The 20,757-nt window shown below is 40.0% G+C and overlaps 2 protein-coding genes across 7 annotated transcripts in view; one reads left to right on the plus strand and one right to left on the minus strand.

Moving 5' to 3' along the window:
• The window catches only part of edar (ectodysplasin A receptor), a 44,366-nt gene extending 44,170 nt beyond the window's left edge, over nucleotides 1-196 (minus strand). For both annotated transcript variants that reach the window (XM_025903793.1, XM_005451942.4), the window contains exon 1: nucleotides 7-196. The gene's annotated coding sequence lies outside the window, so the exon portion shown is untranslated. The remainder of the gene's footprint in view (nucleotides 1-6) is intronic.
• The window catches only part of LOC100712011 (SH3 domain-containing RING finger protein 3), a 107,389-nt gene that overhangs the window by 724 nt on the left and 85,908 nt on the right, over nucleotides 1-20,757 (plus strand). For all 5 annotated transcript variants that reach the window (XM_005451947.4, XM_019353307.2, XM_025903790.1 and 2 more), the window contains one exon: nucleotides 195-879. In XM_005451947.4, the coding sequence (XP_005452004.3) occupies nucleotides 195-879 (685 nt within the window). The remainder of the gene's footprint in view (nucleotides 1-194; nucleotides 880-20,757) is intronic.

Here is a 20,757-nt window from a genome sequence, read left to right on the forward strand (position 1 = left end):
AATTACCGAGGGGGGCTGTGGAGCCGCCTGCATGCCTGTGGTGGTTCTGAGGTGTAAGGTCTCTCTCTCCCTCTCTCCCTCACGCGCTCTCTCAGTCTTTATCAATCTGTCTTTGGTGCGTGAGCGCGCGCCGCAATTCTGATCGGCGCGCGGATGATGATGATGAGAGCGTGACCTCACCGCTTTCTGCACAGCTGCTGGAGAGCGGGGGAGACACACGGAGAGCGGAGCGAACAACACAAACACGCCGAGGGAGACAGCGAGAGAGAGAGGCGCGGAACAGCGGAGAACATTCACAACTCAGCGGGGAACCGCTCGGCACGAGGGAACACCGTCGTCGTAGGGCGTCCGTGGACTGCTTCCCAGCCGGTCCGCCTCCCAGAATGTTCTGTGCCCCCGGTTCTTTTCTACGGTACACGAAACAGTCGCCGCGGCGTCCCCACGGACACTGAAGCCCAGATGCTCACCCTCTCCGCCGACATGGACGACTCCTCGTCACTGCTGGATCTGTTGGAGTGTTCGGTGTGCCTGGAGCGCCTGGACACCACGGCTAAGGTGCTGCCGTGCCAGCACACCTTCTGCCGCCGCTGCCTGGAGAACATTGTCAGCTCCCGGAACGAGCTCCGCTGCCCGGAGTGCCGCATCCTGGTGGACTGCGGGGTGGACGACCTGCCCGCTAACATCCTCCTGGTTCGCCTCCTGGATGGTATCAAGCAGCGGCCCCAGCGAGGAAGCGGAGGAGGAGGGGGAGTAGGAGCGGGAGGCAGGCAGTCCCTAGCCGGGGGCTCGCTGCAGGGGTACGCAGCCGGGATATCCGCCTCTCCTCCGGGCACAGCGATCAGGGAGCTTCCCGTGGCCACCAGGAGCTCTCCTGTTAAGGTTAGTCACTTTTCCCCCCACTGTGCACGATGTGGATGACGACACCTAACATCCAACACTTTCGAAAATACGCAATTTTGTAAAAAGTTAGTTGGTTTTCATTTTGCAATACGTAACGCACAACTTTAAGGTTGTTTGCACTGCACTCTGTACCGTACTGAGAAAAGTACGGGCGTTCTTTCTCACGGTTTTAATTACTGGAACTGTAGATCAGCGTGCTCATCATCCGCCTGCTCAGATATTCAGGTGCTGTGTGGTTAGATGCAAACATCCCAATTATATCCTGATTATGTAAACTGATTTAATGCATGGGCTCTTTCATGAGTTGAATGAAGGAAGGAAAAAAAGACTCCAAGTCATGGAATACATTGATCGAGAGAATGAGAACATTCCTTTCCGATGTTCATAATATGTAACTGAATGGAAAAGGAGAAATGCATTGCTGTGGTTTTCTCATACTGTTACAAAGACAGAGATGTGTAGTGACTCATTTATAATCTCTCTTGTGTTACCTAATTAAACTGAACTGAGTTTGCAAAGCAAGAAGGGAGGCAAACGTGAAGACAGATGGAAGAGGATGGGGTCACTGGTCAGTGTTACAGTTGCCATACTTCTGATAATGTCCAGCCGCCCACAGGCTGCAGCATTCTGAGGTTTTATTACTCACACTCAATGGGAGTAGATCTGAGAGCTTTGTTTACTTCAGTGCAGCCAGCGCATTGTCTTATGGCTGTAACTTGTTAAAGAATATGGCAGTGAGGCAGTAAAATGTGAGACAATCTACACTGAGCTGCAAAAATATTGACATTTTGCTGGAATTTTCACCTGGGGTCTAAAATCTGGAAAAGCTTATGGTTTGTGGTTTGATAGAAATGCTCAGGGTTTCTTTTTTGTTTGTTTTTGTTGTTTTTGCTTTACTGAATTCAGATGTTTCTCAGAAGTACCAGAATTGTGTGGTTAAACATCCTGCAATTAAACAATTTTAATTTTTGTACAAATAGCTAAAGTGCTTTAAGATGTTTTTCAAGGCTCGAATTTCAGTTGTAAACGCATACTAACAGTGAAATCAGAAAATTCAACAGCTAATGGAAAAGATTGGCTAAAAACCATAAATGTGGTAAGGTGTCAGAAGGATCTTTGAAAAATAATTTGTGGCATGCTACAAAATTTATTGTGGACATATTGTGTGTGTATTGTTTGTGTGTGTGTGTGTTTTCTGATAAGAACAATGAGATTTCTTAGAGCTGGAGTACACAAGAGTTTCCGTCATGAATTTAGTGAGGACCTGAGTAAGAAAGATGCAAAGAATGTTCAAGCAACTTAAAAACATTCCTGTCAGGTCTCACACCATATTCAGTGCTTGAGTTTTCTCAAGTTAGCAAGGCATTGTTTGAAGAGGTGGAGAGCTTGAGGTGGTGAACAGAAATCCAGACCCTCAGTGACATTTCTGCCAGCACTTAAGCTTTTATTTCACTTTGCTTGTTAAACTTTAAGGGGCCTACAGGCAATTGGAACAGCAAAAGAGACATGTGGTGATATAAGCTCACATAATATTAATATTTTTATACAGAAAGTGTAGAAAGGATATTGAACTGTTAGTGTTAAAAAAGTTTTTGGACAATTGCTCTGGAGCACAAAGTGACATCTTGATTTACAGTTTGCACTGGAAAAAATGGTGTCCAGAAAATGTTTTATATTTGCTGTATTTGTAATATTTCGGGTTGCTGTAGCTCAGGGGGTGACTTTACCTCCTGAGCTATGCTGGTTCAATCCACTGCCAATCCACCACCTGCTTCACCCCCAACCGGTTGCGGCAGTTGGCTGCCCCTCCCTGAGCCTGGTTCTGCCTGAGGTTTCTTCCTATTTAAAGGGATTTTTTCCTTCCCACTGTCACCAAGTGCTTGCTCAAAGAGGGTAGTTTGACTGTGGGGGTTTTCTCTCTATTATTGTAGGGTCTTTACCTTACAACCCCTTGAGGCTATTATTGTTGTTGTGATTATGCTCTATATGAATAAAACAGAATTGGAATTTAATTGAATTCGATCCCTGGCTTCTCCCACCTGCATGCCAAAGTATCCTGGGTCTAGATGCTGAACTCCAAGTTGTTCTCTGATGTGTTCATTGGAGCATGAATGTGTGTGAATGCAAGATAGAAAGCACTAGAAAAAGTGCTTATATGAATGGGTGTGAATGGGTGAATGAGGGATGTTGTATAAAGCGCTGTGAGTGCTCAAGTAGAGTAGAAATAAGAACCATATAAGAACCAGTCCATTTACCATTTACTTGTAAATGTACATGATTTATTGTTTAATCAAGTAATCAGCAGATCACTTCAGCTGTACTAACATGGATTTCAGAAGCTGTCGTCTGAAGCAGCCACATGCATGCACAGTGCATGCTTGTTTTAGGGCCCCATGGGAGAGGACTCCACTGTGAACCAAGCTTTTATTGGCCAGTGAACACACAAACAGTCACCCACTAGTACACGTGCACACACCTATAACCCATTAACGCCCCCCCGCAATCCCCCTGCAGTCACTTTGCCCAAGTCTCATCCAGGCTCTCTTGGGACCAAGGCTTGGTGATGAAAGTGTGAATTAATCTCCTCCAACAGTGGTGTGTGTGTGTGTGTGCGCGCGCACGCATTTGGATGCACACACCTCAACACATAAAGTGCAGGGGTCTCGCAAAAAGATTTAATTCTCTCTTTGAGTGACACACTTGTGCAGCACTACCTCACAAACACACATGGTCACAGAGGGAGTCAAACAGGTGAAACAGAGCACTCTACATCATGTATTTGGGGTTGTAGATTAGAATGAATGTGTTGCTATGGAAAAGGAAGAAGAGGCAGGCATGCTGAGTCAGCAGTGAGATCTGCAATTCCCCCGCTCTTTGTGCTCCTTGAGCCTCTGTTGCCGACTTCGTGCTTTGACCAGTTAAAGTCTATCAAATCCGATAAAGTCTATTTTGCCAATCAATATTTAAAACTGAGGTTTCAGAAAAATGTAACTTGTCCAGAAAGAGAGAAATTACAATCCCCATCTATAACCGTGTCAAAAAATAGCTACTTTACATTGTTTTTACAGGGATATTCAAACCTTTACTGCGTTATTTCCTCTGCTAAATCAGTTTTTTGGGGGTCAAACATTCAAGTGCTGTGTTGCTTGAATTGGCCTTGGTTTTTGCTCTTAACTTGAAAGGAGAAATTTGGAGCCTATTTGCATTTGAAGACTTTTTCAACATCTCAAGTAGTCCCTCAGTCGTTGTGATGAACATCAGCTGTTGCATTTGTTCGCTGATTGTTTTTCTTTTTTTGTTTTGCTTTGAATAGCACGAGATTTTTATAGTAAATCAATTTTAGTATATTTAGTCTCTTTCAATCTTGGCAGCATGGTGTTGTTGTTCCCTCACAACAAAATCCACCTTTCTGTGTGTGTATGTTTCTCCTTGTGTCTGCGTGGGTTCCCTCCAGGTGCTCTGGCTTTGTCCCACAGTTCAAAGACATGTGGTTAGTGGGGTTAGATTAACTGGTGATTCTAAATTGCCCGTATGTGTGAATGGTTGTTGGTCTCTCTGTGCTGTGCGACAGACTGATGACCTATTCAGGGTGTGCTCCGCCTTTTGCCCTATGGCAGCCAAGATCGGTTCCAGCCCCTCCCCTCCGACTTTGAATTGGATAAGCGGAAGAGAATTGATCTCTGTCAATCAACTAAATTATGTTAAGTCTTATTAAAACACAATAATACCCAGACTCAGTTATGGCACCTGTCTTTTGTTATCAGTTCTGATACTGACTACAGCGTTGTTCTCAATTTTCAATTCTCTTGTTTTAGTCCTGTTTAGCATGTGTTTTAGCTAGATTTCCAGAAAATGTGTCACTCGATTTACGTTAAATTTAGTTGGAATTTCAGTCCAGTTATAGATAGCCCAAGGGAAGCATGGTTGTACACTGATTAGCCCTGCCATATCATAGCAAGAGTGTTCCTGGTTTGAACCCACTGGGCCATTCTGTGTTAAGTTTGCATATTGTACATTTGTATATAGAAAAAAAAATCAGTCTTTATCAAGTTTTAGCTGTAGGTATAGTCCTTATGGAAAAAAAATTGCCGGCATATTTATGGTCACGTTTTTCTCATGGCACAGAGTGAATCAGATCTTATTTCTGAATCTGGTCAATATCATTGCAGAAACCTATTTGATACAGAGGCTTTTGCATCGGTTTGATCAGAAATGTCTTCACTTGCTAAGTCTGAAGAGAGGCAAATAAGACGTCTGCATTCTGAAGCATTAGAATGCTATCATCGGGACCTGATGATGACACTGAAGGATGACTCTCACAGATTCATGAATTTTTAGTGGCTTTCTTCTGGCAGGTTGGCCTTGGCAGGAATATGTCCTTTTAGAGTGGATTGTTTTTTGAGAGTTAGGGGCTTATGGATTATTTGGGCTCTCTTTTATACTTCAGTGACTTACCCAGGCTCCTGTTTGGTATTCAGTTCGTCTGCTCATCCATCTGTCAGTGATAGATTTTGTCTTAGAAGGGATTAATTTGGGACCGCTCTGCACAGTATAAAACATTTGAAGTTCTCAATCATTTTGATGTGATCACGAATCAAGAATATTCTTCAGAATTATATTCTGGTCATTTACAGATAATCATGATGTACCTGAGCATCAATAGTCAAAATTCAGAGCTAAACTGATCTATCGAATATCTATTCAAGCAAACTGCAGCATATCGTCACACTGAAAGTAATTTGTTGGGCTTCCGCATGCTTCCAGAATAGTTTCACTGTGATTTGCCATGGACTGTCAGAGTCTCTAAGAGTATAAAGGAGGGTTCCTTCATTAGGTGATAGCACTGTTTAACCTATCAGTCCAAAATTACTTGTAGCTGTTTAATTAGTTTAAGATCTGATAGCTGTGAAGACAATGCATTAATACTTTTTTAAAGCGTTCAGTTACTTCTTGTACCCAATGGATGGAGGTATTGCCTTCTTGGAAGAGACCACAGCTGCAGGATAGAAAAGTTTCATGTAAAGGATCACTCACAGCAACTTTTTAATTGCTTGCAGTAACCATTCCCTTTGAGGGGACGAGTGGATCCGAACCATGCTAGCAAAATGCCCTCAGAGGCACAACAGAGCCACGAGATCTCCTCCCTCTAGGGGTCAAAAGGTTCACGTCTTTCCTTTAATTTGTCACCCATCTGTAGCTGTCCAATTTTCATCAAAGCAGTGTGTCACGAAGATCCCAGCCCTTGATCTTCTTCCTTACCTGTATTTACCTGGGGTTGCTATGGTGACACCTGGGGTTACCATGACAGTGCACTGCAGTAATGACGCCGCCTCCTTTCATCTCCAGAGTCAGATATTGCTTTGCCCTGTCATTCCCAGGGATTAGGTGGGGTTCCAAAGGAAATAGTGTTTTACCAGTCCCTGTAATGATCCTTTGAACCTGTGTTCTTTGTATGATAGCACAGTAGAGACACAAGAGAAACACAATGCGTGCACACACAGGCACTCACACACACAAAGGTGTTTTCTTAATGTAAACGTTTTTTCTAACTTTAACTCTGGAACGCAGTTTTGTTAAACTAGAAAAACAATTTCCAAACAAGTCTTAAAACTCACCTAAAACTTACAAACTTAGAATTTGCTCACTCATTTGCACAATCACCACATTTCCTTCTCCCCAGCTGCATATACAAACGCACACGTTCTCATGCACACATGTGCATGCACATTTATTCGCTCATTAGTGTTGCAAACTGCCGATCTCTGCAGCAAACAACGAGCTCCTCGTCATTACCTCCACATTATCCCCCCAACTTCATGAATACTGAACGAAGGCCTGGCACACACGCTACACAGCGATGTACACGCACACAGCCAAACAGATGCACACAAATCATCTTCGTGAGTATTATAGTATCGCTTTAGACGCTCTCTTTTTCTGTGCTCGTATATGTTTATGTCTGTGAGCGCGCGCGACCTTTTCAGCTCAGATTGTTAGCACATACTCGCACAAACACATCTTTTCCCTCTGTGACTCTCTGCTCATTGCTTTTCATCTTCTGCTCACTTTTTCTGAAGTAAGAAGAATCAAATTAATTCAAATAAAGTCGCAAAATAAGGTCCCCATCCCCCACACACATGCAAGAAGTGCATTTAGTACTCTGGTTCTCCTCTGGCATCTATGGAATTATGCTGTTTTGTGGTGTGCTTGCACAAATGTGTGGTAGCTGCAGTATGCATATGGTCCCATGCTTATTTTTGTGTTTATCAGTTGAGCACAATGGGATTTTGAATGGTTTGCAATTAAGCAGCCCACAGAGTGTGTCCAGAATCTTGTAGTTTAAACCGTTTCCTTGCCAGAATGTGCTGTGGTATTGTTTCCTCCACAATTTTATTCTTGTCCGCCTAAAGTGGACCAGTGTTTATTTTTTGCTCTCCTTTAAAATATGGGGCAGAACCAAAACTACTCATTCACATTTTCAGTAGATTCATGGGAAATGTATTTATTTCTGCACTAGACAAAGAACAGAAACCTAACTTTAAATATACGCATTCTCCAAAAAAGTCATTTTTATTTCTTCTGGTGATTTAAAAAAAATGTTGATCCTTGTATGGCTAGATATGTTTGGTGTCATGTTTCTTTGGAAATATAAAACACCCAGAGTTTTAGAATCAACTGCCACGTTTTGCGTGGGCCTTCCTTACACTGACAAACAGTTCTGACCACTCAAAGAACGGACACAGTGGGGTGGCATCTTTAGATTCCCATTCATATCTCATTTTGGCACGTTACTGAATCTTATGGTCCCGTGGTTTGCAGGGTGAGAACCCCTGTGGTCGAAATCCCGTGGATGTTCAATCAGATTGGGACCTGGGGAGACTGTGGGCCAGATCAACACCTTGGATTCATGCTGTGTTCGCTGAGCTGGTTATGACCTTAATCCAAGTGAGGGTGTTCTTTGTCTGCAAAAATGTTTAGGTGGGTGGTATGTGTCAAAGAAACATCCTCATGAATGCCAGAAGCCAAGGTTTCCCTGCAGGATATGGTATTGTAACAAGGTGATCAATGTTACCCTTTTCCCCCTGTCAGTGGTTTTATTGTTCTTGCTTACTGGTGGGAGACAGCTTTGCCTATAATAATATATTTTGCAGTACCAATTCCTGTTTTGTAAAACCTTATTATATAGTGTCTATATTGTCCTAAATATGTGAAATTCTATATCATATTGCACCCTACCATCATCTGACTAGCATAGATATGGAGAAAGGTGGATCAAATAATGTTCCAGTGGATAGAAGCAGTGTGACAAAGAGGGCAGCTTCCAGCCGGGGAGATGTGTTTAGTTTTGGGGGTTGATGTATAACGAGTGTTAAGGCCTAAACAAGCTTTGGAGCTTGACTGCTATTCCCACGAGTGTAGCCAGTTAGACACACACACACACACACACACACACACACACACACACTGGGTTAAGGGTTAACCCCCTCACTGCTCCTTTTGTTACTATGGAGATAAGGGTGAGAAGTCACTGGCCACTAGTCAAGCCATTATATTTTAGATGGACGATTGGCACCTTATTATCTAGATCCAATTAACATTTAAATCTATTCTAGGGCATTACATTTAAGACAGATTTTTTTTAAAACTGTAATTATTAAAAAGAAATCAAATTAAAGTTTCCCTGTGAACATTTTTTAAGGAAAGTGAAAACAATGTTGCGTAACTCTGGATCTTTCTAATTTGTCATTACAGAATGCCTCGCAGAAATATCTCAATCAGTTTTTCTCCTACGGTTCAACCACAATCAATTTTCTTGGAGTTTTTTCTTTCATTAAATCATTGCATATCTGTCAAAGTCTGTTCCCAGTGAAAGGAATTGTGTAAGCTACTGTCTTCATCTGTGAGGTTTTACATATTACAACAGCTAATGGTTGCATTAAAACACAGGAATAATGAATAGAAAATGTGCTTTAGAGAACCTAAATTATTAACCTTAATTTAATTTTAGTTTAATAATTGTAAAAATTATGCATGCATGCTGTTTTTTTTAAATAACATAAAAAAAACCTTATATAGCCCCTGCATTTTTGATGAATTACACATGCTCTTTTTTCATTTAAAACTATTAGACACGGTTGAAGCCCCCACTCTGTCACTCTCTTGATTATACACACACATCTTAAGTAAATTTTAAAAAAAAGGAAAAATAGGGAACATACAAATTGTGCCCCTTCAGCAGAATGTGAACAGCAGGTAAGGTAGCGATTAGCAAAACATGACAAAGTTAAGGAAGTTTTATATACTTTTTTTTTTGGCTGAAAGTGTCATTGTGCCCCAAAATTCCCTATACTGTTGTAATGACTAGTACAGTGAGGTACTGCAAACCATCCTGGTATCTAATCCCCAAATAGGTGCTGTCCATATGCTGCAAGACTTTGGAGTTGATGATCTTAAAGAAAAAAAAAAGTTGAGTGTGATGTGTTAAAAGTTTTGCAGTTCGTTGGGCAACTGCAGCTTCATGAAGAGCAATTTTGCGTGCTTTGTTTATTGTGACGGTTTCCTAATTAGCTCACTATTTAGAATCTTGTGTTTCCTCCTGGTGGGAAAGGCACAGATTCTGTACTGGCGTCTCATAACATGACTTCTGACTTGTGAAACTGGCACTATTCAAACCCAGCCCTGCTGCTCTACTGGACTGAAACTCTGTTTAATTTGTACTCTTTTGCAATGTTGGAAAAGTGCTCCAAGTAACAGTTTGTGACTTGTAGCACATTTTCCTTTGGTGCTGACTCCTTTAACAGCCTGCTATGTACTGTGTTGTTGAAATATCAGATAAGGTTCCACTACTGATGTGCTTGAAGAAGTAGAACGGTTCTCTTGGGGGAAGAGAATCGTGGAAACACGCAGTGGTTTCTTCAGGTGTCAGACGCTGCATGGGTGCGTGTGTGCGTGAGCGCTTGCGCTTGTATGCCTAAGTGTAAATATGTTTCAGTTCCTTCCCGTCTTATTGCAAAAATGCCTCCTCCATCCTCCTCTGCCACCCCTCCTCCTTCTCCTCATCTTTCTCTGTAATGGAGAGATGTTGAAATGCACCCACCACCCACTTTAGATTTGGCAGGAAACAGAGTCTTGGCTGGAGTAGAGAAGACACATCAGAGCGCACACACATACACACATACATGCAGACACATTTGAACAGAATTTGGAAACATGGCAGTGAATACAGGTCTTCCTTTTTATCGACCTGCTGTTCATTTTCACAGCTCTTGACTTCAGTTCATCACCAGTTGTATGGAAATAATTCTTTCCTTTCTTCAAAAATATTCTCAGGAGCTGTTGACGTTCCTAGTTTAATGTGTAATCAGTTTCCAGATTTTAACTATAAACTTTACTTTTTCTGTTTGTGAAATTAGGCAGAAAAAAACAGCTTTAAATATATTTCTTTTAAATTTTAAAATCCATGAATCAGTGTTGCTGATGTCAACCTTAGTTTTGGTTTTTCCTGACATCAGTATAATTTCTGGTTGACCAGACAGACCTAGCTGAATAAAAAGATCATTTTTGGGCAATATTAATGAATGGACTACATTTATAAATAGACTTAGCCAGTGTCGCTCACTGTTGGTACTGCAGGGGAGTGAAAGAAAGACACTGGGGCAAAGTGCTCACTGTGCATAAACACATTCTTTTGATTGAATTAAAGTGTTAAATGGGGAACAGGTGCAGGAATTTATTTTAACAACTTCAAATATACATGGAAATACAGTATGTACGTCAAAAACAGAGTTTGTACAATTTTAATGAGCTTGAAAGTCAATATTTGGTATGATCACCTTTGCTCTGCAACACTTGTCATTTCTTTAAGTAGTCTTCAGGAATAGTTCTCCAGATTTGTTGAAGGGCATTTAAAGCTCTTCTTTGGATGATGGCTACATTTTGTTCTCTTCCCACACTGCTTCAGTAATGTTGATGTCCAGGCCATAGGGAGACCGATCCATGACTGATTGTGTTCCACTGTGTGTTTTATTTTTTCCAGGTATGCTTTTAGTGCACTGCCAGCATCAATGTCATGCTGGAAATCGAAGCTGCTGTTAATCAGATGCTTTCCAGATGGTATTGTATGGTGGGTCAAACTGCCATGGTGCATTTCTCCGTTCATAATTCCATCAATTTTGACAAGATCCCAAACACCACTGACTGAAACACAGCCCTATAGTGTGGCAGAGGGTTTGCAGTGTTTCACAGATGGCTGTAGACACTCACTGTTGTACCTCTGTCCTCACTTCCTCCATACATATTGACAGTGATTTGAACCAAAAATTTCATCTATTCATGTGTATTTTGGAACACTTTTCTCCCTGTTGAATATGACTGTCAAGAAGCCAGTCTCGACAATCACCATTCCACTGAGACCATTTGTGATGAGTCTTTGGCAAACAGCAGATTGATCAACTGAAGGACCAGATGCATCTCTCAGGGCCAGTGTCAGGATTTTGTTGGATTTTTCCCCCCCTATTTTTAAGGTCAGGACTTTCAAGTACTGTTGAGATATTTTTATTGGCTTCCCACTGCTTTGTCCTCTACTTGTCTAGTTTACACCACACACCATGATGAGAAACGACTCGTTTTCTTCTAATAGCTCTTTGGGAATCACCTTGTTGGTGGAAAAATACAATTTTATGCCTGTCAAACTGTTTTATATTTGGCATTTTTCATAGATTAACTTAAAGAAGTCAGTGTAAATGATGTGTTTTTACAACAGGCTGCTAGTAACAAAGTGCCTAAATTAACAGTTAATTGATTCTTTAATAAATTGTCTGTTAGGTGCAGACAACTTTGGTTCATCCTTTGAGCTAGGTGCATTTTCTATGCTTGAATGATTCATAGGTTAGTGTTAAGTGGTGTAGTAGAAAAAGAATGAATTCTATGAAAATGGTCAGGTATAAAGATTAGAGTGAAAACCACTGAAAAAGCCACTGTGAGTAGGTGGTAACTAAGTAAGGAAAGTAAGGAAATTATTGTCACACTTTGGTAATACAATACATAGAAACTTATAAACAGTGCCCTTTTTTACTCAGTGTACTTTCTGAAATATTTCAGGTAGACTTTTCCACAGTTTGAATGTTGTGAACTATATCAAGTCTTTAAAAAGTTAAGGTACGGAGACAAAAACACCAGTGAAAAATATAGTGAACTCTGTTTCGTTTACACATGAAGTATTAAAGTGTGAATATTTTATGTTAAAATCAGCGTTGAATCCTTAATAAATCACAAAGTGTAATAGCACAGCTGTTAAAATATTCTGACTATGGTGTCAGACTCAGAAAACCATGAATATATAAGATCTATAATAGAATTAGTGTAGGGGCTACAGGAATATTGAGTTCTAATTTATTTTTTTCCTGAGTGTGAATGAATGTGATATTCTTCTGCATGCATATAAAATTTTGGGGTCATATAAAAGCATTGCCGGTTATTTCAGGACACTGATCCTCAGTGTTCATGGCTACAGTACAGCTGTGATCAGCTTTCCACTCTGACGTCTGTGTCCAAACATCTACTCCTGGCTCTGTCTTTGAGTCTATGTGTGTGTGTGCATAAATACTATGTGTGCGTATTTGAATTGGCATATGCATACGTGTGTGGTGTTTGGTGTTGGTTTGTGTGTGTACTTACAGTAAAGAAATTGCTATGTGTATGTATGTGTGTTTCTTGGCTGCTTTATGTTTTTAAGTAGGATTGCTCAAACTTTTGTTGGTGCCTGTGCGCTTAGAAGTTTAGAAACTCGTCATGGTAGTGTGTTAGAGGGAAAGGGTGTGTATCTGGGGGTGGGGGGTTAAAGCTGGGAGAAAAGCATGAAAGCCTAGTGGCAGTTATGTTGTGAATTTTTGGCTTTGGGTCTGGTGTGTTGTGTGTGTGTGTGTGTGTGTATGTGTAAGAAGGATCTGGCAGTTTTCTCCCTTTGGGACAGGGATTATGTAAGCACAGAGAAGTAAGGTCAAATACCATCGTTTTTTTCCAGCTGTGTAGACTGGGAACAATGGAAACACTGGTAGACACAATAAACATAAAACCCTGCAGACTCTACAGTGACATTAAACTCACTGCCACTTTCCTCTTTATCAGATATTTTATGGCTTTACATAGGGCTTATTTTAAGAAACAGAAATTGAAGTAAAGAGAGTGAGGGAGAAGATGAGAAGTATCAACAGGGACATTACTCTTGCAACATGCACAGACCAGTCTTACAAATTTTATCTCTTCACAAAAAAGGAGGGAAAGTTTGTTATAGCAAAATCTCTGGGTCTGTGCTTATAATAGTGAACGTTTCTTTGACATTTAGTCCTCCAGATACAGACATTTCACTATATTGTGTGAAATCACAAATTTCAAGGTATCACCAGTGTAAAATTTTCTGATAGGGCTAGTCTAAAGAAACTTGTCCTGAGTCATAGCCATTATTGCATACTGAAATATAATCATGATATTAAGGATGAAAATAGTTTTAGAAACATGTAGAATCAGTGTTCGTTGAAGGTCATTGAAATTATTATAGTGGTGAGTATTACACAGGCCTAGAGACCGGTTAGAGAACATCTGGAAACCACTGGTCACTGGGGGAAAATGTGTATTCCTCACTCAGTTACTAGAGGGTTCTGACTGATACTTGGTGAAATCATTCAGAAAAACTGATGCTGGACCAAAAACCTCCTTGTGATTGCTTTTGTTGCAAGGAGATTGCCGTTGTAGCCCATGATTTGCATGAAAGGTGCAGACTTGTCTCATCATTGTACTCTCTGAGGTTTAGTGAAACTTGAAGAAGTGCAACCTAAACCAGAAACAAAGACCATTTGAGGTAGAAGTTGTGCCTTACTGCTGCAACCAACACATTTTGAAAGGTGGTCACCGTTCCTGTTCTTTTTTTTTCTCCAGAGTTTGATTGCACTTAGCAAGTAGTCCACTAGCATTTGCTGTCAGATCAACATCTGCAATGTAAACTATGGGTGACTATACAGCACTGTGTACCTATTTCGGTACACTAGTTCAGACTAGTGACTCTCATCAACCTCCAAAAAACACTTACTAAACAGTTGTGGAGTACACACATTTCCTGAAGTGACCAAGGGATCACCAGGGGGTGTTATGATCACTGACTGACCTGTAGGCCTGTGCAAATGGGTTTTAGCAACTGATTTCACATCGACTTCCAGCAACTGCCAGTTTCACTTGCAAACCATCGTCTCCTAGCAGCCACTACTTACCAGTTAGTTGCAGACCACTCTTTAGCCCTGTGTAACTGCGCATTACTAAGACACATTGGCACAAATGATCGACACACAAACACCTGCTAGATTGCACTAAAATATGATTAGTAGGGCTTGAACAGCCTGCCATTATTTTGGGGATTTGGAGCTTTGAAAGCAATAAGCACTACATATTGAAAGGGGAATATCTCCTGCAGTGGTTTTGCTATGATTTTTCGCTACATTAACATGTATAATAATCAAGAAGAGAGATTGTAAGAAACAAAAAAAGACATTGTTGTTCACTGTCTTCGCTTATCTCTCACTCTACTGTTGAACAGAGCAGACACAGAATGAAAGCTGTGCCTCTCCCATAGAGAATAAGAACTTATTGTGAAGCAGTCCTGTCCTCACATTTTTCATTAGACCATATTGAAAATAAAAAGAGGTACACAGGTTTGCGAAATCTAGTGACAATCATTAAGCTTCCAACAATGAACTGTGGCGTGGAGACAGATACGTCAGATCGCCAATCCAAGTTTATATTTTCAAATGAAAAAAGAATCAGCTAAACTAACATCAAAATCCCTAAACTGAAAACTGAATACCTAACAGGTGAACAAATATACAGAGAGATTCATTTTCAGTGCTCAGTGTTGGTCTCCCGCCTGCTGAAACTTCAACGTAATTAGTGAAACACATCATAATGGAAGTAACCCCCCTGGCGACCTGTCCAGAGTGTCCCCAGCCTTTTGCCCAATAGAAACTGGGAAAGGTTCCAGCGTCCTCATGACCCTGAACTCAATAAGCAGTTAAGAAGATAGATGGATGGAAATAACCACCACAGATCTTCTAAATTTATGATCTTAACCTTAATATCAATCCCATGAGCCTTGGCACTTACCTGTGTAGAACAGCCCATGCAAATCAAGTATATCTGATTTAATGAAACGAGTATGCAGGTAAATAGTTGAGAAAACATACTGTAAGCAAGCTAAAATAAAATGACTCCTAAATGAAGTTTAAACCAATATTTAATTTCACTAAGGCAGCCAACCGCATTTACAGTGTCCATATTTTGTCAAGATGAGACACACAGAGACTCACTAGGAAAACAATACTAGCCTCGCTGTCACGGCTGCTAACAGGAGAAGGTGCTGGATCTATTCTGCCATCTGCTATCTCTTCAAGTAACTGGGACAAATGTTGACACTCTTTAAACTCAAAGTTTAAAGAGTGTTCTGTCTGAATGCTAAAGCCCTCTGTGTCTCACTCTGCCACTGTGCATCACTGTCATCTTACATGGTTTCATTTTCCCCTCTTTCTGCATTCTCTCCTTCATTACTCTAATCTCTGCCTTTGACTGATGTTTGTCCACTCGTAGAGGGACTTTCACAGAATGATTGCAGCCACTTCTCCACTTAGCTCTTCATTCATTCTCTTCATCCCTCCTCAGACAGTTGGCCGAGATCCAAGTTCATCTTACGCTTCCTTTGCCCAGTCCTGCCAGCTCTATTAAAACACCACAGGTCATCGTGCTGTTCTCTGGCACCAACTGTACATCGCTGCCATCAGGAAATCGCATAAAATGTACAGTAACAGACTTTTGTATTAACTGAGTAAAGCAGCCTTGTAGCTTGTCCATTTTGTGTTGAAAGTTTTAAGAATGTGTGGTGTAATATGATTAAGATTAGGCCCTTTTTACACACATGTAATATCATCGCTTGTGGGAAAGCTAACAGTGTATCTGTGGTACTTGCTTTTAAAGTAAACGTGTGACAGTTTGTTAAAATTGGCTTTAGATACATTTGTTTCTTCTTTTTTACTGTTGTGATGACTGTGATTAGAAGCTATGACACATACTTTTCTAATTTCCTGTTTAACACAGCATTGAAATTTGATAGGACAGCAGCCTGAGAAGTTAGGAGTTCTTTGTTGGACTCAAAAAATCTCAGAGTTTAGGAAGACAAAAACTTCTTAGTCACATGATAGTACAGAACATTATAGTAAGTGTATAGTAAGTGAAAGTTTAAAGAATCAAATAGCTGCTTGGCCAGAGTAATTAATAAAGAACCTATGCTCTGCTACTTAAACATGTAAGGATTGCTTTAAATACTCGTGTGGCAGGGCTGTGCCAGAAAGGTTGCTGGACTGGGTGGGTTATATGTGTCTATGCTGAGGTGCTGGTTATTATTTCATCTTAATGTTGCACTTGATATCGACTTACTATAAAGCTAATTGCTAATTGTGTGGCAGTTCAGACAGAACAGCGGCGATGCGTTAGTCCAGCTCTGCACATGGCGAGACACAGAGAGAAAAAGAGTTTCTTACTCGCTTCCAGCATGAACAGATATATGAAATCGATATTTATTAAGCAGTGGGAGGGCACAACACCCTGTTTAAACCTTACAGCGATTAATAATTAATGCACCTTCATTAGTCAACATCAGTGGATGGTTATCTTTTTTAAGCTCTCTTTTTTTAACTTTTCATAGGTTTATTTGAGCTGTTTATATGTAAATGTGATTAAAGGAGGAGCAGTAGGGTAACAAGTATGTGTACAAGGAATTGGGCTCCGGTGCAGTACAGACAATACAGAAAATAACAAACGTAAATATTCCAGCAACTATTTTTGTGTGTAATGGTGCAAAGATGCAGGAATTATGGAATAAATAATGGATGAATAACTGGTTATTACATACACATGAGGACTTACCAGTGTCTATGCACAGTTCTTAACAAATGTATTAGACCACCTGTCATGAAAACAAGGGAAAAACAATTATTTTAGAAATCTGTCAACGAGCCAACACACACTCTGGACTTCTGTAAGACTTCAGAAATGTATCAAGCGTAATATTCCACCACAATGAAACCTATTTTTTTCTGTTCACAAGTAAATAGCTATAATTTGGCATGTTAATCAAAAAATAATAACAGGCTTCGCTATTTGCTTTGCTTTTTGGGAAAACAGTAAATTTGACAATTTATCAGTGAGAAAAATTATATTATTTCTTTGAAACAGCTTGCACATAATACTAGATTAACCATTACAGAAGCATAAAAAAATGTTTTTGGTACTCAGTGCTACAGAAAAATGAGGGCAGCCGTGGCACAAACTTTACATTTGCACGTTGGTCTTGCTTTTAATTCAGTAGCAGATATGGTAGATAAGTACAGACACTATGTGAGTGATTTAAGTGTTCATCAAAGTGATGGCTTGTGGAAACTGTACAGAAGAAATTAGCAAACTTAATGGTTGTAACTTTTGCCTCAAAATTAGAAACAAACAAACAAATAAAATACTTGGTGCACTGACCTGACAGGGGGTCAGTTTAGGCTCAGATTTGATGCCTTTACCTCAAAGAATAGAAGATTCCCCCCTTAGGCTTTGATTAAGTGGTTGCCATAAGAATTAAGTTGAGGCAATATTGTGTTCTATCAAAGCTGCTAAACATTTACATATAATCATGCAAAGCCAAATCAGTCAGACACACTGAGAGCCTTTGGAATGAAATCTTTTTCTCACAGGAAGTGACAAATTAAACGTCTTTCACACTAGAGAACTTCCAATTTGAAATCACTTAATGCACAGAATCCAGGGCAATAAATTTTCTGACAACCATTTTAACCAAGCTATAAAAATACGTTAGTCACACACCATCCTGAAGCAGCCTAGTGTACCTTCATGCCCTAATTCCACCAGGATGCCAGCATGTCCCAGAACTTTTTTTCTCAGGCAATCAACACTAAAACTAGGCTGAAACGGAGAGCTGTGATGAGCAGATATTTTATGTGGATCATCATAGTTTCTTTTTTTCAGTCTTCAAAGAGACTGGCGATGGTTGTGATGGCAGCATTAATCAACTGGGTAGAAATGTGTTGGAGAGCCACAGGAGATTCTGGCTCTGTAGCAAAACTGGGGCAGTGTCAGACCCTGCAGCCATGGCTTTCCCTTTTCCTCTCTGAAAGCGCATTCTTTCATACATTAACCCCATTTCTGCCTTTATCAACACATACCACATTTCCGTCTCACACTCATTTATGCCTCTTGTTCTTTTTCCCCCAGTCTTCCCAGTACCCAGCTCAGGTTCATTGTGCTGCTTGGTAACAGCACTGTTGTTAAAGTGATATATAATTGTGGGTAAGGTTGGCAGGTCCTTTGGAATGGATTAAAAATCAATGGATGTCAGTGCCATGCTTTATGAAGATGGAAACCTACAACCGCAAAAGCTGCTTTGAGACCAGTTTTACAAGCTTTTAGTTGGATCATTGCACAGTTGGAGACACTTGAAATACAATAAAGAGTTATAACAGCGCCATACAAAATATGATGAAGTAATACTTATAGTTTGCTTATACAGTGATTACACAATAAAACATTTATTAACATTATTGCGGGACATTTATACACATAGCCAAATGTTTCTTCAACCTAAATCACATTGTGGTCAGTGACTCAGCCAAAAGTCAAAACTGCCAGCCCTCATCTGTAACTTTATGAGTATGTTGTGTTATTTTGGTGAGTGAATTAAGCTTTAGAAAGTATAGAGTTGACACATGTAATTGCACAAGAATGTGTTGATATCGAAGTGTGGTTGTAGCAGTATTCCAGGGGGCGCATACTTGAGATATTTTTTTTCATTCCTGCAGTTTGCATACCACGTGGAGGCTTTACCTTTTAGCTGAAGGGAGCAGTGTTCTTCAAAATCAGTTAGGCAGTCCTGAGCCACATATAATACCTGACTGTGCACACACAAACATCTGTTTCAGTGCACCAATTAAACTGTCTGGTTAGATTTCACTTTTCAGCAAAGTAAAGCGGTTTATGCATCAAATATCATCAAGCCGCCGAAAAATACTTCAATTACTTTCATTCAGTGCCACCAGGGTATTCGGTGCCTGAAGCAGTGTTTGGATGATTGCCAGAGATATTAAACTATAAGTTTCATAATACAACGTTGAAAACAACGTTGTGTGTGTTAATAAAAATGTATCATAAATAATGTTTTAATTATGTAACAGATGTGCAAAATTACTCATCGTTATCTTGTTTCTGTTTTTATGCAGATAACATAATAATGCATTCAGAAATATTCAACCTTGGTAACCATATAAGGTAAAAATTAAGATAATAGGAAAGATAATAGCCTTCTATTTAATTTATATTTGTATTTTTCTGTATTGTTGATTTGTTTTGTTGCTGTTGTTGTTAGTTTTATGTTGATGTAAAGCACCACATAAATAAATGTACTTTATGTTTGCAGTATTGTGCAACGGCCTTGAAACGCCCCTCTTTTTGTTAGATTTTGCTTGGAAAATGGGAAATAAATGCAGTGATTTACTGAAACCTTCAAACGTACAAGGAGATAAAGAAATTACAAAAAGCTTGCCTCAGACAGTTTTTTTGTTTTTGCTTTATATATACTTTAAGTATTTTTTAGGAATAATTATCCAGGCTTCTTAGAGGACATTCCAAAGCTCTTCTCTGGCTGTGTTTTCTTATGTTCTCTCTCAAGATGATCCCAAACTGCTTCAATAATGCTGAGGTCCGGGCTCTGGGTTGGCCAATCCATCACTATGTGTTTTTCAATCCAAGTATACTTCTACTGCATAAGCTGTTGCCAATCAGGTGCTTCTATTAAGCTTGCCACATCTTCGTTTGTCCTCTACGTGTCCAATTTTTGAATATTTTTAGAGAATGTGCTAAATTCCAGTTCTTTGGGAATCACCTTGCTGGGTCAAACATACTGTTTTGTGCCTGTCAAAATATCTTTTGTGGATTCAGCTAATGAGCTAATTACTAATGGGAACATTTTGTTATGTGTAGACACAACACTGGTTAGATGCCTTTTTTATGCTTGAATGATTAATAGACCAGTGTTATGTGGCTTAACAAAAAACTAAAAAAAAATGATGAAAATGATCAGATACTAAAAAGACTGGGAAAAAAAATTAAAGGAAAAAATACAAGTCCAGCTTCTTGGAAGGAATATATAAAGAAATGAGGGGACTTTTGCACAGTGCTATATATTTATTTATTCATTTATTTTTGTTACACCACAGTTTTACTAGGAACTGCAGATCTGGTTATTGTATGGATTGCTGTAAATCGTTGTAAATCATGATGACCTCTGGATAGTGGAGACGCAATTTGTCCCCGCCAGCATATTTGCACTGTTCTGTATTTCATCTTGCAACACTGCACTTCCTGGCCAAGTTTCCTTTCAGGAGAAACTCTCCTGCACTTTCCATCAGCAGATTCTCAGTACATCTTGATGGGAGAGTACTGCTTTTACAGGGGGAGAGAAGAGCTGATGTAACTGGTATAATGACTCACGCTGGTAATATGTGATAATGCCAGCTTGTTTTCTCACCCTTCACACCTGCACGGTGACAAACTTCAAGAAGTTCTGAGTTTCAACTGCACTTAATAACAGTCCCTTACATAATGTTTGTGTAATTAGCAGTAATGCACTGTTTTTGTTTGAAACTCTAACCAAAGTAATGCTGACAGCTCCTGTAAAAACACGTTTGTATTATGAGAACTGTTATGCCTGTTATGCCTCCTATGAGAACATTTTTCTGCCTTTTCCACACACCCCTATAAGAT

This window comes from Oreochromis niloticus, linkage group LG16, assembly GCF_001858045.2.
Source record: "Oreochromis niloticus isolate F11D_XX linkage group LG16, O_niloticus_UMD_NMBU, whole genome shotgun sequence".
Lineage (NCBI taxonomy): Eukaryota > Metazoa > Chordata > Actinopteri > Cichliformes > Cichlidae > Oreochromis > Oreochromis niloticus.